Below are 15,737 nucleotides of genomic sequence, written 5' to 3' on the forward strand. Positions count from 1 at the left end.
TCTGGGTGACAGAGTCAAGACAGAAGCGCGTGCCCACAGGCGGATCACCGCAAGCCCACACGTGGCTCAGGCAGAGTTGGAAACAGCGGTGGAAACAGGGTGCGGGGTCAAGGCCAGGTGGAAAGCAGCGTGCGTGGAGGGCGGCATCCTAGGGACTTCACGTGGGAGGCCTCTGCTCGCAGGGATAGGAAGGCGCCAGCCCAGTGCTGGGCGGCTTGAGGTGCCACGGATGCCCAGCCCTTCCCGGGACACACCTTCAGTTACTGGGGACAGATGACCCTCACACTCGGGGCCTTTGTCATCGTGGTCGTCAGCATCAGGTGTGGCTGGTCTCGCCCTGGTGGCATTCTCGGCTTCCAGACACCTCTGCCTGGCCGGTCGGAGACCCTCGTGTCTGGGCACTGCAGTGGACTGCCAGGACCGGGCACAGTGGTCCTCACCCCACGACCGGCCCCCTGACCCAAGATAGAGCCCGGGGCAGCCCACACACCTCAAGCCGCCCCATCCCCGGGTCCTTGCCTCAGACACGGGGGGATAAAGCTCTGCTTCCCACCACCCCGACCCAGCTCGTTTTCTCTGCGAATGTAAATGCTCCTTTCTGCCCCTCCCCCACCTCCTCGTCATCGTCTTTTCCGGACTCTCACCTTGATCTTGCCATCCGCTGAGTTAGCTGTCCTTGCCGGGTGTGCATCACCTGGCTTATTTTAATAGACCCTGGGCGTTATTGGTGCCACACCGGCAGGATGGTACCAGCGTCCGTGCCCTTCCGCCCTCTCCGTCCGGTCCCCGGGTCGGCCGAGGGGAGCGGGACTGTGGCCCAACCCTACCGAGCTCCCGGCTGCAGCCGGTCCCCAAAGCCCATCTCGAAGGCCAGGGCTGGTCTGGGAGCCTGGCTCTGCCCCGCCTGCCGGCAGCTTCTTCCTCCCACATTGCGACCTGCCTGCACGACCCCGGGCCCCCCCCACCCCCGTGTCTTCACGGTCCAGCCGCCCTATTTCAAACTCGGAAAAGCCGTCCGTTGCACACCACCCACACTTGTGCCTTCTCTGAAACTTGGAACGCAGATGACCCGTCTCTTTTTCTTTTGAAGCTTTTCAGGAAAAGACCTGTCCTTTTTTTGAGAGTGAGAACGAGCAGGGCCAGACAGAGGGGGGCAGAGAATCCGAGGCGGGCTCTGCACTGACAGCAGAGAGCTCGATGTGGGGCTCGAACTCACCAACCGTGAGATTGTGACCTGAGCCAAAGTCGGACGCTCAACCGACTGAGGCACCCAAGCACCCCAAAAGGCCTTTCCTTTTAAAATGTCATAATTTCTCTCAAAATATGGCCATGACTCTGCGATCACATGTGCATTTTGCTCGGTGTTTGACATGTAGCTCCTTTGTAGGAACAGGGACCATGCTCGGGGGCCCTTGATGAGCCCAGCATCACTGGGAGTTACCAGGAAAGGTGGTTTCCCTCCTCCTCGTCGTCATCACCCTCAGGATCGCCACAGCAGGTGCTCCTGGGACCTGCGGGCGGTATTTACTGGTGCCTGGGAATGACGTCATTTCCGTCTGGCAAGCACTGAATATTCAGGTGGCAGCTGGGATGTGTCCCAGACTCATCTTCGGGGGGCACGGAGCCTTGGCCACATCAAGGTCAAGTGCAGCAGAGCCTGTCTGTTGGGCTGCAGGACCAGAGTGCATCCCAGCCCTGCAGACCCTTCAAGACTCTGTGCACACACGGTGCTGGGGACCGCCGGGGCCCCACCTGCTCCCTGACCCCCAAATCCTGTGCTCGGTACCCGACCGGCCCACAGCTCACCCACCAGGCGGTTTCCTGGCTCAGGGGCCGGTGGGGGGTGGAGGGCCACCTAATAAAGGGGCTTCATTTCAGGCCGGAAGAGAAGAAAATATTTACTACTGCACCTTCGATTGTATCTTTCCTTTTTATTTTGGGGGGATTGGGTCAGTGTCTTTCTTCTGATTAGTCGTCCGTTCTCTCATTTTCTCTCACTCCCGTGCGGTTGATTTATTTAAAGGTGTGTCAGCACGGGGCTCAAATGAGGAGCTGGGCCGCCTTCTTTCTGCTGACGGCCGGCCGTGCCAATAAGTCATTTTTTAGCTCATTAGCTAACGGAGGCTGTGAGCAGCGGGCCTCCAGGGGATTGGAACGAGGTGAAGTGATCTGTTGCCAGCTACGCTGCTCTTGAACTGGCCTTCCTTGGGGAAAATGAAAGGCTCGGCCAAGACAAGCTGGGGATCCCAGAAGGAAGATTGGGACATCAGAGTAACAATTAGAGTATTTGTGTGTTGGCATCCTGGCTTCGTAGGGCAAACGGTCTTAGAATATTCTCGTAGAAAAGGAAACGCTACCGGAGTGTCCGTTTTTCGCGTGTGACATGTCGGCACGGAAGCCGGAGGACAGTGGTGGAGGCCGTGGGTGTCCGGAATGTTACGGGTCAGACTGGGCTACCCTAACGAAACACCGCAGATTGGGTGTCTCCAATACATAACTGTGTTTTCTCTCGGCTCCGGAGGCAGGAAGTTCAAGGTCAGGGTGCCAGGGCTGGTTTCTGGTGAGAGCTCTTCCTGGCTTGCAGACCGTGCCTTCTTGCTGTGCCCTCCCCCGGACAGAGATCCCTGTGTCTCTTCCTCGTCTCATAAGGCCACTTTTATGACCTCATTTAACCTCAGTTACCTCCCTAGAGGCCTGGCCTCCAAATACAGACACACTGGGATTAGGGCTTCAGCGTATGGATTGGGGGGCGGCGGGGAGGAGACACAATTCAGTCCAAGAAGACTTGGGATATCTCAAGGCTGTGGACAGGGGCTAACCGCACTTGGCCCCAGACCCGCTGACAGCCACAGGGTCCTTTACGCCGGCTGGACACCCGTCTCCCAGCATCCCGAGCCCCTTTGCTGCCCGTGGTAGGGCGTGGGGGTCACACACACCAGGGACGCTGGTGGAGTTGTCGGGGCCCCTGGCCAAGAGTCCCCACCTCACCCCGCCGAGCACGTTGACGGCCCGGACTTAGAACCCTGAGCGTCCAGCTGGCGTTTGGCCACCACGGCCACCTTTGTCACGCCCACCACCCCCGCAGGTGCGTTCTCAGGTGCTCGATGGCAACTGTGCGTCATTAGAGCTGCTGTTTGACTCCATCGTTGCAGCACCAACAGCTGCCACTTGCAGAGCGACGGCTGGGCCAGCACATCCTCCAGACACGCGGCCTCAGCCCCGAAACCACCCTGCCTTCTGTAGACCCGCTTTATGGGCGAGGGAGGGACGGCCCGAGAAGTCACTGAAGGCGTGGAAGTCTACACCATGGAAGCAGGCACATAGATCCCGTCTCTCCGTTGCCAAAACCAAGGCCTGTGGCCCCACCGGCCTTGGGGCGATTCTCTTCTCCCACCCTCAGCCACCGCAGAAAGCACACGGGGTAAAGCTTACCCACCCCCGCCCGGTGTATCAGGGTGCACAGTGACCACAGCACACGGGTTCTAAACAACAGCAAGTGCTCGAGCATAAGTAGGGGGTTCCTGAATTCGCAAAACCCTCACACGCCCTCGTCTGAGTTCTCCGTTCCTACTCGCTGGATTTCAGCCGCGAAACAGAAGCATTCCTGATTCAGACATGAAGTGGCCTCGCTTAGCGCTCCGGCCCCTCCCGGTATCCGAAAAAACAGCGAGGGGCCGAAGTCCTGTAGGGCCCAGAAGCCGGCGTGGAAAGCTTGTGCTTTTAAACGGCAGAGAAGTTTTGGTGAAGAGCTGTGTTTCCGTCATGTGACGAAAGCCATACATTAAACAGCTCTGGGGGCCAGGTGGACATGGGCTGGAAGAGGCAGTCCCCACCGAGAAGGCCACGTGGAGGCTTTGTTCTGTCTCCTTGCGGTATTCCTCGGGGACGGCCCCCAGTATCAAGCCTGTTTTCTGTATTTGAGTTGGTGGAGGCCGTACAGCCCTATTGGTAATTGTCCCCTTGCTCCCGCTCCTGCAGGGTCACAGGTGGATCAGCCGTAAAGGCTGCCAACCGCCGGCCTTCCCTTGCAGGAACCCTCTCCAAGACCCTGTTCCTAATTTTATAGACATAACAGTAGAGTCTTCCTTCGAAAGAAGCTCCCAAACTGGTATTCAGCTCCATGAAATCTGGACCCACCTTTGTTCCATAATTATAAACAGCACTGACTTTTAAAAAGCGAGGAATGGGGCGGGGTGGGGGAGGAATGGAGCGAGGAATGGGGTGGGATGGCGGCTCAGGTCACGATCTCACGTCTCATAGGTTCAAGCCCCGCGTCGGGCTCTGTGCTGACAGCTCAGAGCCTGGAGCCTGCTTCGTTTGGATTCTGTGTCTCCCTCTCTTTCTGCCCCTCCCCTGCTCCCGCTCTGTCTCTCTCTCAGAAATAAACATTAAAGAAAAAAAATTTTTTAAATAAAAGCAAGAAGCGGTTTAAACACAATCATTCAGACACACGTCGACTTCAATTTCAGTGAATTCAGGCGAGCTTGTTTGTGGGGTGACCAGATCCCAGGACAGAAACCACCCCCCCCCCCCCCCGCCGCCCCACTTCCCCAGGAGAGCACACCGCCCGCAGGAGAGGACTCAGAAGCTGGGGGCCTTCTTCATTCTTCGGCTGGGATGTCCGAATATTAAAAAGAGAATGGGATAACTACAGCTAGGATGATAGTTCCAGTGTTCAGTTCCCTGTTTTATCCCTGGGTGATTTGGCAATGCGAATTAAAACCAAGCAGAGCAGAATAAAACAGCTCTGACTTTAATGCCCACCAAAAAACGAGAGCTAGCAAGTGGGGACTTGAGAATCTGGATGCACCCTTCACCATTGTCCCTCTTCATTTCATTCCCATTTTGTTCTTGCTGTTTGGCGGTTTACGAAACGCACCAACGTATGCTAAATACATTTTAAATGCGGGTTTTTTTCATAGCACGAGAAACACGATTTTGTTTGGAGTGTGTTGTCTCTCGCCCGCCCGGTATTTTGGCCCAGGCGGGGACAGGGTGCGGGCCGCGTCCAGCTTCAGCCTCGTCCGGGCTGCGGGGGTGGGTTCTCAGCTGTAGCCAAGTGTTTGTCCTGGAAATCTCCGAATGAAAAGGGTCGGGGGTCACCCTGGGGTCACTCGCATGGACCAGGAAATGAAGCAAAACTAATCCAGATTTGCTCCTGGAAGAATCTGTTTGCCTAAGTATTTAAAAACAGATTAGGGCTAACCCGACACTAGATCACTGGGAGCAGTGTAAACACGAGTAAAAGGTGTAAACAAGGCGTCTTTTCTGTCCTTCGGAAGAAGAAATGTCATGGTTAATGAGTTTTCTTTCTAGAGTGTCACGGAAGCCCTAAGTGATTCTCTGTGTAGTTTGTAGCTCTGCACCCTGATTATTCTCTTGGAGAAAACGCGGGGTCTTAGGGGGGGTTAGTTGTGAACCAGTGTATCATTTAAGTCTCTGGGGCATTAGAGCCCCTCTTCTCTGTAGGGCTTTGCTTTTCTTCTTTCATTAAGCAGCCACAGACCTTTGCTTCGGACGGTATGAACACACTTTGCTGTGGGTCTCTTCCTTTCTGTCTCCTTTTGCCCATTCCCTTCCCATTCTGCCCTCTCCTCTTCCTCCCCAGCCCTCCTTCCAGATGTCACAGGCAGCATCCTGTGCCACTTGGACCCTGAACCCCGCCTTCCGCCAAAGTTCAGGAAGCACATTCTCAGCAGGCCCAGTGCTGCTGGGGGAGGGACGCCTGGGGCTGCTGTCTGCGTCCCAAGGCCCTTCCCCAGTGTCCTCCCCTCCTGCACCCCTAGCTCAGCTCTGGCCTCGGGCCGCCTGCCTTGTCTCCTGGGCTGGGCCCTAGAACATCTTGATGTTCCCCACGTATCCAGAGAGATTACAGAATCACGTAGGAACTTAGTTTGCCTGTCTTTTCTAGACCTCTACATGGGGGTCTCTGCGGTTTCATCCGTGGGCCTGTAGTAAGATTTTCCTCAACCGAAGGATGTGGAGATCCCAGCGGGATCACATACTCCCTTCCGTGGGGAGGAATTAAGAGCTAAGACTTCAAGGTCACACCCAGGTGCGGGGAGCCCACTGGCCATCCCGTCCGCTGTGCTCCGCAATGTCCCCTGATCCCGACTAAGCGCTGTCATTGCTTATCCGGCCTGTGGCATCCACCCTGCATCGTGCCAGACCCTGGGCAGGGGGGTGGTTCCCCCTGGCCGCAGCTTCCGCGGCATCAGAACCCCCCCCCCCGGAAGGTTCTGCAACCACCCCCCAAGAGGTTCTGACTCTGGAGGTCCGGGGCGGAGCCTGAGATTCTGCATTTCTGACAGGTTCCCAGCTGCTGCTGGTCAGGGACCCCACTTTGTAAAAAAAAAAGTAAGCCCGTGCCTCAGGGGGCTTCCTTGTGAAGATAACTCGTCTCCTGCTATCTCGCTTCCTCCCCGATGCCCCCGGACCACGTGGGTTCTGGAGCAGAGGGGTTTCGGCCTCGGCCACCCTTCCTGATTGCGACTGCACCCTTGTGGGGACTCTTGCAGGGAAGAGAAGGAGCGATGGATCCGGGCCAAGTACGAACAGAAGCTCTTCCTGGCCCCGCTGCCCTGCACGGAGCTGTCCCTGGGCCAGCACCTGCTGCGGGCCACCGCCGACGAGGACCTGCGGGCCGTCATCCTGCTGCTGGCGCACGGCTCCCGGGACGAGGTGAACGAGACGTGTGGAGAGGGGGACGGCCGCACCGCGCTGCACCTGGCATGCCGGAAGGGGAACGTGGTCCTGGCGCAGCTCCTGATCTGGGTAGGTCGCCGCGTACAGGACAGCATAGCCGCGGGCGCCTTGCTCTGCTCTGCGGGCATCTTTCTGGTGGGAGGCGGCGGGTCTGAAGATGGGAAGCATACGAGTCGGGAATTTGGAACTGAGGCGCGGAGGCCCCTGGCTGCCGGGCTCCCCTGTGTGAGGACGCCGCTTGAGGACCGATCAGAGGGAGGGAGGGGGTCCGCGGGGTCTGCTCTGCCCAGCCCTCCCTCGCTGGGTGTCTGCAGAGCTCATCTGTCCCATGACCCTTCTGGGTCAGGTGCGGGTGGAGTGTCTGTCCTGTCCCTTTTACAACCAACTGCCGTCCTGTGTTTGGGAGGGGGGTGGAAGGGGAGAATACAGCTAGTTTATATGGTTTTCCCTTTACCCAACCCAGAAATACTGGACCCAGAGTTTGATGGTAGGACTTTATCAAAGGGCTTCTTCTGGACTGTTCTGGTTAACTTCCACTAGGGAAAATTATTCTGTTGTTTGTTTGTTTGTTTGTTTGTTTGTTTGAGAGAGAGAACGCAAGTAGGGGAGGGGCAGAGAGAGAGGGAGACACAGAATCCGAAGCAGGCTCCAGCCTCTGAGCTGTCAGCACAGAGCCCGATGCGGGGCTCGAACTCACGGACTGTGAGATCGTGACCTGACACGAAGTTGGACTCTCAACCGACTGGCACACCCGGGCGCCCCTAGGAAGAATTATTCTTAGACTTCTACGGACGCATTCGTCATGAAGCCTGAGTGGCGACAAGAGGGGGACAGTGTGTAGAGCCGCGGGCACCTGAGCAGCCCACACCCGCGGTGGCACGGCCCGCACACCTCTGGGGCTCCGCCACCGCGCGTCCCCACTGAAGGGCGACAGAAGGCAGCCTGCCGAGAGGTCCCCGGCGGGGGCGGATGGCGGTGCTTACCCATAGTAGGACCTGGATAGCGGTAACAGAGGACTTTTCTGCACCCTGTTTTACATACAGATTTCCCCCAATGAAAGGGAATCACCTCCGAGATCAAGAAGTGCTTATTTTTTGTTTTTACGATTGGAAAGGCAGAATAGAACTAACAAAGCCAGGATTACCCTCGGTCTCCTGCAGAAAGGAGGGCCTTCTGGGTGTCAAAAGCGCATGGTTTCTTTCAAAGGACGCGCCGTGGGGCCGGCTGTGGCCTCTGGCCATCCGCGTCCCTAGCCACCTCGTCTGTAGCCCTTCCCGGGGTGGTCCGTCCCCCCTCCCCCGCACGAGCTGCCGCACGGCTTGGAGAAAGGCGCCTGGTCCCCTCCTCCGGCGGCACCCCCCCCCTCCCCCGCGACCCTAACGGCCCTCTCCGTTGCCTCCGCAGTACGGGGTGGACGTCATGGCCCGCGACGCCCACGGGAACACGGCGCTGGCCTACGCCCGGCAGGCGTCCAGCCAGGAGTGCATCGACGTCCTGCTGCAGTACGGCTGTCCGGACGAGCGCTTCGTGCTCATGGCCACCCCCAACCTGTCCAGGAAGAACAATAATCGCAACAACAGCAGCGGGCGGGTGCCCACCATCATCTGAGGACCGCCGGGCCCCCGCAGCCTCGCGCCCTCGCCCAGAAGTCACGACACGTGAGTCCCGTCGCGTCCCCACTCCTCCTGGCGGTCAGCCGCCCACCCGCCCTCACCCCGCGCGCAATCACAAAAGCCTGACCGTCCTCACGGGGGCGCAGCGGAGGCCGCGAGGCTGCAGGACCGACTCCTTTTTTCCCCCCGAACTCCCCCCCACCCCCCGCGATGAGCAGGGGCTGCCCGGGGGGGCCTTGGTTTCTTGATAGCACACCGCGAGGTCCCCCGGCCCGGCGGCCTGTGGACACAGAGCACGGCACAAGGGACGGGGACGAGAGGGGGAGGGGAGGCGAGGAGCAAGGAGAAGGGTAACTCTCCTTAACTGGCAGTTAAGCACATCAGTACATTTCACCTCTACCAAACGGAACACTCGGATTTCATCTCTTCTCCGAGGAGCTTGACGGCATAAATCAGAAGCAGGCAGAGTTTGTCAGGTTTGAAGCCCCTATGATGGTATGTGTCAAATCAGTTGTAGCTAATCTGTCCGGGGAGAATACTGGCTTCATTACACTTGTATAGTAGAGTTCTTCCAGCATTACCGCTGTTTAATAGAACATGATTAGTCATCACCGAGAAAAAAGCATATTAGCCGAGGAGGTAGTTACACAGCACGCTCGGATGCTTGCCACGATGTGATTGCAATACTTCTTAGAAGCATCATATCATCTCAGACATGTTCTTTCGAGCCCTTGGAGCCCTTCTTTCTAAATTCACTGTCATAATTTAGTATCTGTTTAATTTTTCAGTCCAAAGAGAGGAAATCAGTTGCTGAGTATTATTTGACTGCCGTCTCTCTCCTTGGTGCAAAAACAAAATGGAAAAAATAAATAAGGGTAACTCGGAAATTCAAAAGGAAATCACGGATCCAAGCTAATAATAACACTTCGAATACACATAGTGAACTAACCGAAGGCATAAAAGGCTATTTTTTTTTTTTTTTTTTTTTTTTTGCCCCAAACGGCAGAGGTCTTTTACTTCCGTTTGCCAAGGTGGAGGTCTTGGGTCTCAGTCACTCCTGGGCCACGCCGGAGTATCACCCAGGCTTCTGTGTTATGTCTTTAGATAAGATTGTGAAAATCTATTTGAATAAAAGAAGTTCATAAATATGCATTGATTTTTGTACAGACAAATGTCACCTCTGTTAATTTATAAACTGAACTAGATGTGAACTAATAATGTGCAACTAGTTGAGATGAGAGGGTTACAGATCATTGTACATGGAAAACACTCCCAGCAGCAAACACTTCCATTAATGTGATAGACAGCTTTGAAAAAGGAACACATCAGAAGAAGATAGTAGTACAATTTGCTTATTAAAATCGAGAAAGGGGGGAAAAAAAAAAACCAGACACTGAAGCATTTTAGAGAAGAGGAAGGCGGCATGTGATTTCTCATCATTTCGATCTGATGGCACTTCTGCCGACCCAGAGGAGGGGCCGTGGCAAAGCAGGGGGCGACTTTGCGAATCCCAGACCCACGTGCTCTGCACAGGCAGGTCACGACCGGCCGCCCACGGCTCTGCGGCACCTGCCGGCCGGCGAGAATCGCTAAGGCTTAACTTGGCGGCCAGGCCCTCCGTTTGGGTTATCAGCACGTCCCCTGGCCTGCCGTCACTGCGTGCCATCGGGGCTGCTTTCAGACGTTAGCCACCTTCAACGTGGCCGGATTGTGACACCCTGGGCTAAAAAGGAAAGGGGCAGCTTTGCCTGGGGCGCTTTAGCAGTATGTGGGAGGAGAGGGTCGTCCACCGGGAAGGCGCCTCTGGGCTGCTCTAGCACAGGAACCAAGGCCACGCTGGGCCGGTGGCCGCCCCCTCCCCCCACCCCGGGGAAGTCCCCTGCTCTCATATACGAAGCCTTCTATTTTGTAAGAGTTTTCCCTCTTCTTTCACTTTAAAAAAAAAAACACACACACAATTCAAGTAGGTGGGGAAAAAAATAAAGCTTTACACAGAATTTATATGTGGGTCAGTGTTTCATGGACATTTGTAACCTTGCTTCCTCTGCGTGGAGCCCAGCGGGCTCCAGGAACGATAGGTTCAGAAGGCTGAGAGCCCTGACCACAGGTCCCTGCTCCTCCCCCTGGTTTTTAATTCTGTGTTCCATCACTGTGTAGTTATTTTAAATGTGAATAGGGGAAAAAAATGTCACTGCCTATTTTTGAAGAACTCATTACTGTTCTATTCCACCTGGACACATTCTCCTCCGCACAGCCTTTAGCGTAGACTTCACGTAGTGAACGCAGATATAGTATAAATGAAATTCTTAAATTATTTCACTGTAGTTAATTCCCACTATAGGAACGCCCTATCATATAGCGAAGCCTCGTTTTGAAAAGAAACAGAATTCCTTGTAAGGCTTCTCTTTGAGATGTATATGAGTGTGTACATATTATTATATGTGTTTATAATATAATATTTTCCCAAATGACTCCTTTTTTCACTTAGCCTTTCACGACCTGAATGCTAGACCGGGTTCCCCCCACCTCCCCCACCGCACCCCTTCCCTCTCTCCGGCACGGGGACTTCACTGATTCCTCCTCAGGAAACCTGACCCTTCTTCTGCTATTTTTAGCCATGCTTCGGGAGGCGGCCTGCTTTCCTGAGCCCGAGTTTTGGCAACAGAGGAAAGGCAGTGGTGGTTTTCAAGGGTTTTCCTCTAAAATAAAGTGACTGATGGCTAATCTGTTTATATTTCAGTGTCAGACCAGAAGGGCTTTCTTCGCCAACGATGCTCTCGTTCCCATCTTAGAGCCTTACGTAACACCAAGGCCAGGAAGCCAAAACCCAGGGCTAGTGTTAGAAATAACCAATTTGGGAAGGAGGTCGAGTTGTGTTCGTTGGTTCTCGTGGAGGTTCTGCGAAGTGACCGTGAGGACACCAACGCATAGTCCAGCCTCTTCTGTTCAGAAGTAGAACTTCCTTTACCGAGAAACCACGTGCTGGGGAAGACACACACGCACGCAGTCACGGGTTAGGGTAGCTTCACGATCTGGCTGGATTCCTTCTGTGCCCCGGAAACCCTGCAGAGAAAGGAGCCTTGATTCTGACCCCGTGAGAGCAGATCTCCGGTACTGGGCAGAAAGGTGGCTCTCCAAGCCCAGAGCCCCAGTCGTGGGGCCCCGGCCCCCGCCCGTCTCCTGTCATCCTAGGAGAGGAGCGGCTCCAGGGTGAGCAGGTGACAGATTCCCGAGTCTGTGGCCCCATGAGCAGGTGCAGTTGTGGGTCTCCCAGTGAACGCACACCACGCGTAATTATCCCGGGAGGCAGGGGGAGGCAGGGGGGTGCTCGCTGATCACGCGGCGGTCGGGTGCTCTCATTGGGTTACTCTTGACCAGGATCCTGAAAGGAGCCCATTCTCTGCCCGTGAGCCCGGGCGGCGGCCCTTCCAGCACCACTGCCTTCTGAAGCTTTGTCTAACCTGATGGGGTCGCCTTGGACCCAGCCTCTGCCGTCTGGCCTAGGGACCGTTCTTTGCAGTTTTGTAACACCTGCATGCATTCAGGGTCATTCTCTACATCCTCAAAGCAGCGGTCACTAACTTATAGGGGAGAGCGTGGTCCAGTGAGAAAGACAGCCCTGGCTCTCCTGTCCCTCCTGTGTGGCCTAGGGCAGAGGCCCCCAGCTTTGGGGATCTTTTTCCTCATCTGTGAAACCGGGGTGGCCTTGCGGGATCTGATGACCGGTCGGTTGCCAACCAATGTGATAAAAGCCAGCCAGACACCCAGCCAGAGGCTGGATGCTCAGGAAATGGGATTGTTCATTTAGAACAGAAATGCCGAGAGCAGAAAGCCAGAACCCAGGCCTGGAAAGCTGCCCCCAGGCTGGCGGTGCGTCCCCCAGCCAGGGCCCTAGGGAGTCGGTGACGGCCCCCCCTTCCCGTCTGAGCCTCTGGGCCTCCCCTCTGCAGGACCAGTCAGTGCCCTTCCCCACCCCTGCGTGCTGGGAGCAGTGTCAGAGGAGGGGCCTCGCTGGAGCGGACGTCCCTTTCAGGGCTGGCATCAGGCTCGGCCTGTCTAGTCCCTGCATTTGGGGAACATATCTTCCCCGTAAAGGGTGGCCACTGGGTCCTACCCGGCCCCCAGCCCGAGCTGTGCTCGAGGATGACCTGGGTCACCGTGGCTCCAGCTGTGCCCACCCTTCCTCCTCGCATTTAGAATGTTCCGGAAATAAGAAGTCCACATTCCCGCCTAGGGAGGTTCAGAAGCCTTGCAACAATATAGAGCCTCTAAGAGTAAGTATGGTCAGGCCTCAAAAACTTCTCAAAAGGCAAAGATAATTGGAAAGCAAATCCATTACCCCTCGATGGGCCCCTCCCCCCTCCCCCCTCTGCGCTATTTCCATCCCTCACGCGCCCCACAAGGTCGGCCTGACTTTCTAGAACTCCCCTGGATTGTATTTATGTCCTTCAAGCAAACAAATTGAAAAGCAGTCAGGAAGGAATTCGAATAGAAATGTGCTGAAGAATCACATCTTTCTTTCCCGGGAAATATAATTTATTTCTCACTGGCCTCCTCAAATGGGGGTTTCACACCTTGTGACGTCCTGTCTTCAAGTGATTCTCACCCCCATCCTTCACCAAAAAGCTAAATAAGGGCCTTTGGCATCCAGACTTGGATTTTTCACTTCGGGCCATTATCGACACGTTTCCTGCTTGAATTCCCACGTGGCTTTCTTCTGGAAGCCCTGTGGTCAGTGAGCCCTCGGTGTGGGCCCCCGCCCGCTCCGTGCCCTACACCCTGATGGCTCTGTCATCGTTCAGGCATCGAAATCAGGTTGCCTTTCAGTCAGAATATTCAAAATTGAGTTGAATATTCAAAATACCCAACTCCAGTTACGCAGAGGAGAGAAGGTGGGGGGCGAGTTAGATGGAAACAGACTTTTATTTCCATCGTCGCCAGGAAGTTGTCCCTGGAACCCAGAATGGCCAGGCCCCTCGCGAGGAGAGAGAAACAGTGCCACTCAGGGTCAGCACGCCCCCACTGACCCCTCACCTCTCCCTTCGTGAGGAAGAAAGGACAGGTAACAGCTTAGAATTCATATTTCAAAAACACCCTTGGAGGAGAAGGGCTGTCCTTACATAGATTTTTTTTTTAAACAATATTAACGGACTTCCTGTTTAATTTTGGATGTCTGCTGCTTTTTAAACATACATTGGCACTTCTTTCCAGTTCCGGTTTTTCGGTTTGGGCCAGAGTGGCAATTAGAGGACGAATTCATCAGCCATCAGCACGGGATTCTGCAAAACCAGAGAGTCTGTTTTTTAGTCTGTGATCTTCAAAACGCCCAAGTTCTAGAAGGAGTTTGGTTTCACCAGTGTAGGAAGCACCGTCCCAAAGCAATGAGTCAGGACCGCAGATTTGAAAACCGCTCTCACCGCATTTCACTAATGAGGCCCTCGTTTTGTTCTCCTGTGACAGCATTTGGTTCTGGGGCTTGCACCCGGTTGGTAAAAATGCCCTTCTCCGAGGCCTTCCCGTCCAAAGGGCCTGCGGTGCCCGGGGTACGTGCAGGGCAAGCCACCTTGGTCAGTGTGCGAGGGGTCAGCTCAGGGCTTGTGTTTTATTTTGGCCTGGTGTGTGTGGCTTCTGTAGAGAAGGTCCTCCGAGGGTCGCGTTGGAGCTGTATGCTAGAGACTCGCCTGTCAAAGTCGAGTTAGGTCCCCTCTAGAATATTCCCTGGCGGCAGGGATATCCTGTCTTCTGTTTTGAGACGCGGGTAAAAGAAAGGAACCACACAGATGTGAGAGCTTTGGGGACTCTTCCAAATGGAACTCTCCCGGTGTTGGGAGCGCTTGCCCCTAAATCAGAGTCTGCCCTGACCTCCCCGTACCTCCCCAGATGGTGTCAACACTGGCCTGGGAAGCTAATATCTGAGCTGGCCCAAACTCATGTGAAGAAGATGGGGCCCCGACCCCAGAAGCCCACGCAGTTAGGGATTCCTCGTGTAAGATGGCCAGTGTCCGGGCTGGATGAAGGACGTCCCGGGGCTTTCCAGCTTAGCACCTGGATGTTGAAAGCCTGAGTGGGCAGCCCAGCCGATGTCCCCTGCACCCTGCTCTGCACCTGACATGCCGCTGAGTGGCCTGGGGGACATGTGCATCCTCCCCGGGCCCTTGGAGGGTCAGGGGACAGTGGGGACCAAGGGTGCATGGGCCAGAGCTGGGAGTTAGCTCACTGACCACTCTCAGGAACACAGCACGCCTTCCAGCCCCGCCCCCGGGTGCCCAGGCAGATCTGAGAGAGGACTGGGTTGTCACACGGCTCATGGGCAGCAGATATGCTTAGAAACCGCTTTGCGGCCGTGCGCACATCTCGAGGTTAGAAATCACGTCTTCTCCAACCCTTGAAAAGATCGCGGTTCCCCTCCTGCAGCTGTCCTTTTGTCTAAAATCTGTCGAATTCTTGAGGTGGCACCCCTGCCCCCGTCTGAGCACCCGCGTGCTGGGGAGGATGCTGCGTGCACTTGACCAAGGGCACTCCGCAAGGCCTTGGGAGGCCTGGGGCGGCTGCCCCGGGAAGGGCTGGAGGGGTGGGCCACGCCAGCCACGGGCACGGCCACGTGGGTTCCAGGAGAGCTTCCTGCCCCAGACAGTCCCCTCCTCTCCTGCCCATGACCTCGAATGGGGTTCTCGTGTGGCCACGGGTGTGTTTCTGAACGGGAGCCTGGGCGGGTCAACGGTGGCAGCCAGGAGGCATTTCTAGGAGGGAACAGGGAAGGCCGGGTCCCTGCCCACCTCCCAGCACGTCTTGCTTCTGTAAATAGCGATGTATAGAAGACGGGAGAGCGGCCCAGGGTTTATCCAGAGACGGCTTTGGTTTCTTTGGGGTTTTTTTTTTCCTTTTTTTGGTGGTTTTTCTATTACCTCATTCAGCAAGTTTGTTTCACAAGGACTCAATGACGCTTTATTTATATTGTTTGTACTGTAATTAAAACCATTGACAGACATTTCACTTTGCTTGTTATTTCTTATGATTTTGTTTTGATTAAATATGCCAGTTTGTATTTTCCTGCATTGGGATTTTTTGTGTCGGCTGTACAGTATTCTAAGGGGGAAAAAAAAGAAAGAGAAAAATGTGTAAAGTAATGGAGAGAGGTGGCTATAGTGTAGAGGCCTCTTTCTAATAAAGAAATGAAAATATGTCTACACTGCTTTCCGTGGAGGTTTTGTTGGGCTTTGGGGGGGAGCGGGGGGACGTGTTGGTCATTTGTCACGACTAATTGGATTTCGGCGCTCAGGCGAGGTAAATCCGAGAGAAGAGGTGATTACAGAAGGGAGTGTGCAAGGCCCAGGCGGCCTCTCGCATGTGGAAGTCGGCACGCGGGTGCTGTGGTCGTGGCGCGAGGGGACGTTAAGGAGCGTCTCTTCCAACTTGTTC

At 55.3% G+C, this 15,737-nt stretch overlaps 1 protein-coding gene across 9 annotated transcripts in view; it reads left to right on the plus strand.

The window, feature by feature from the left end:
- Positions 1 to 15,481, plus strand: part of AGAP1 (ArfGAP with GTPase domain, ankyrin repeat and PH domain 1) — a 553,979-nt gene extending 538,498 nt beyond the window's left edge. For 8 of the 9 annotated variants that reach the window (XM_047846407.1, XM_047846411.1, XM_047846409.1 and 5 more), the window contains 2 exons: positions 6,519 to 6,774; positions 8,110 to 11,018. In XM_047846407.1, the coding sequence (XP_047702363.1) occupies positions 6,519 to 6,774; positions 8,110 to 8,313 (460 nt within the window). In that variant the 3' untranslated portion in view covers positions 8,314 to 11,018. Of the gene's footprint in view, positions 1 to 6,518; positions 6,775 to 8,109; positions 11,019 to 11,058 lie in introns of those variants that run through there. The other variant, XR_007149568.1, reaches the window with a different exon arrangement.
- The last annotated feature ends 256 nt before the right edge of the window (positions 15,482 to 15,737 follow it).

This window comes from Prionailurus viverrinus, unplaced genomic scaffold (genome assembly GCF_022837055.1).
Source record: "Prionailurus viverrinus isolate Anna unplaced genomic scaffold, UM_Priviv_1.0 scaffold_39, whole genome shotgun sequence".
Classification (NCBI taxonomy): Eukaryota; Metazoa; Chordata; class Mammalia; order Carnivora; family Felidae; genus Prionailurus; species Prionailurus viverrinus.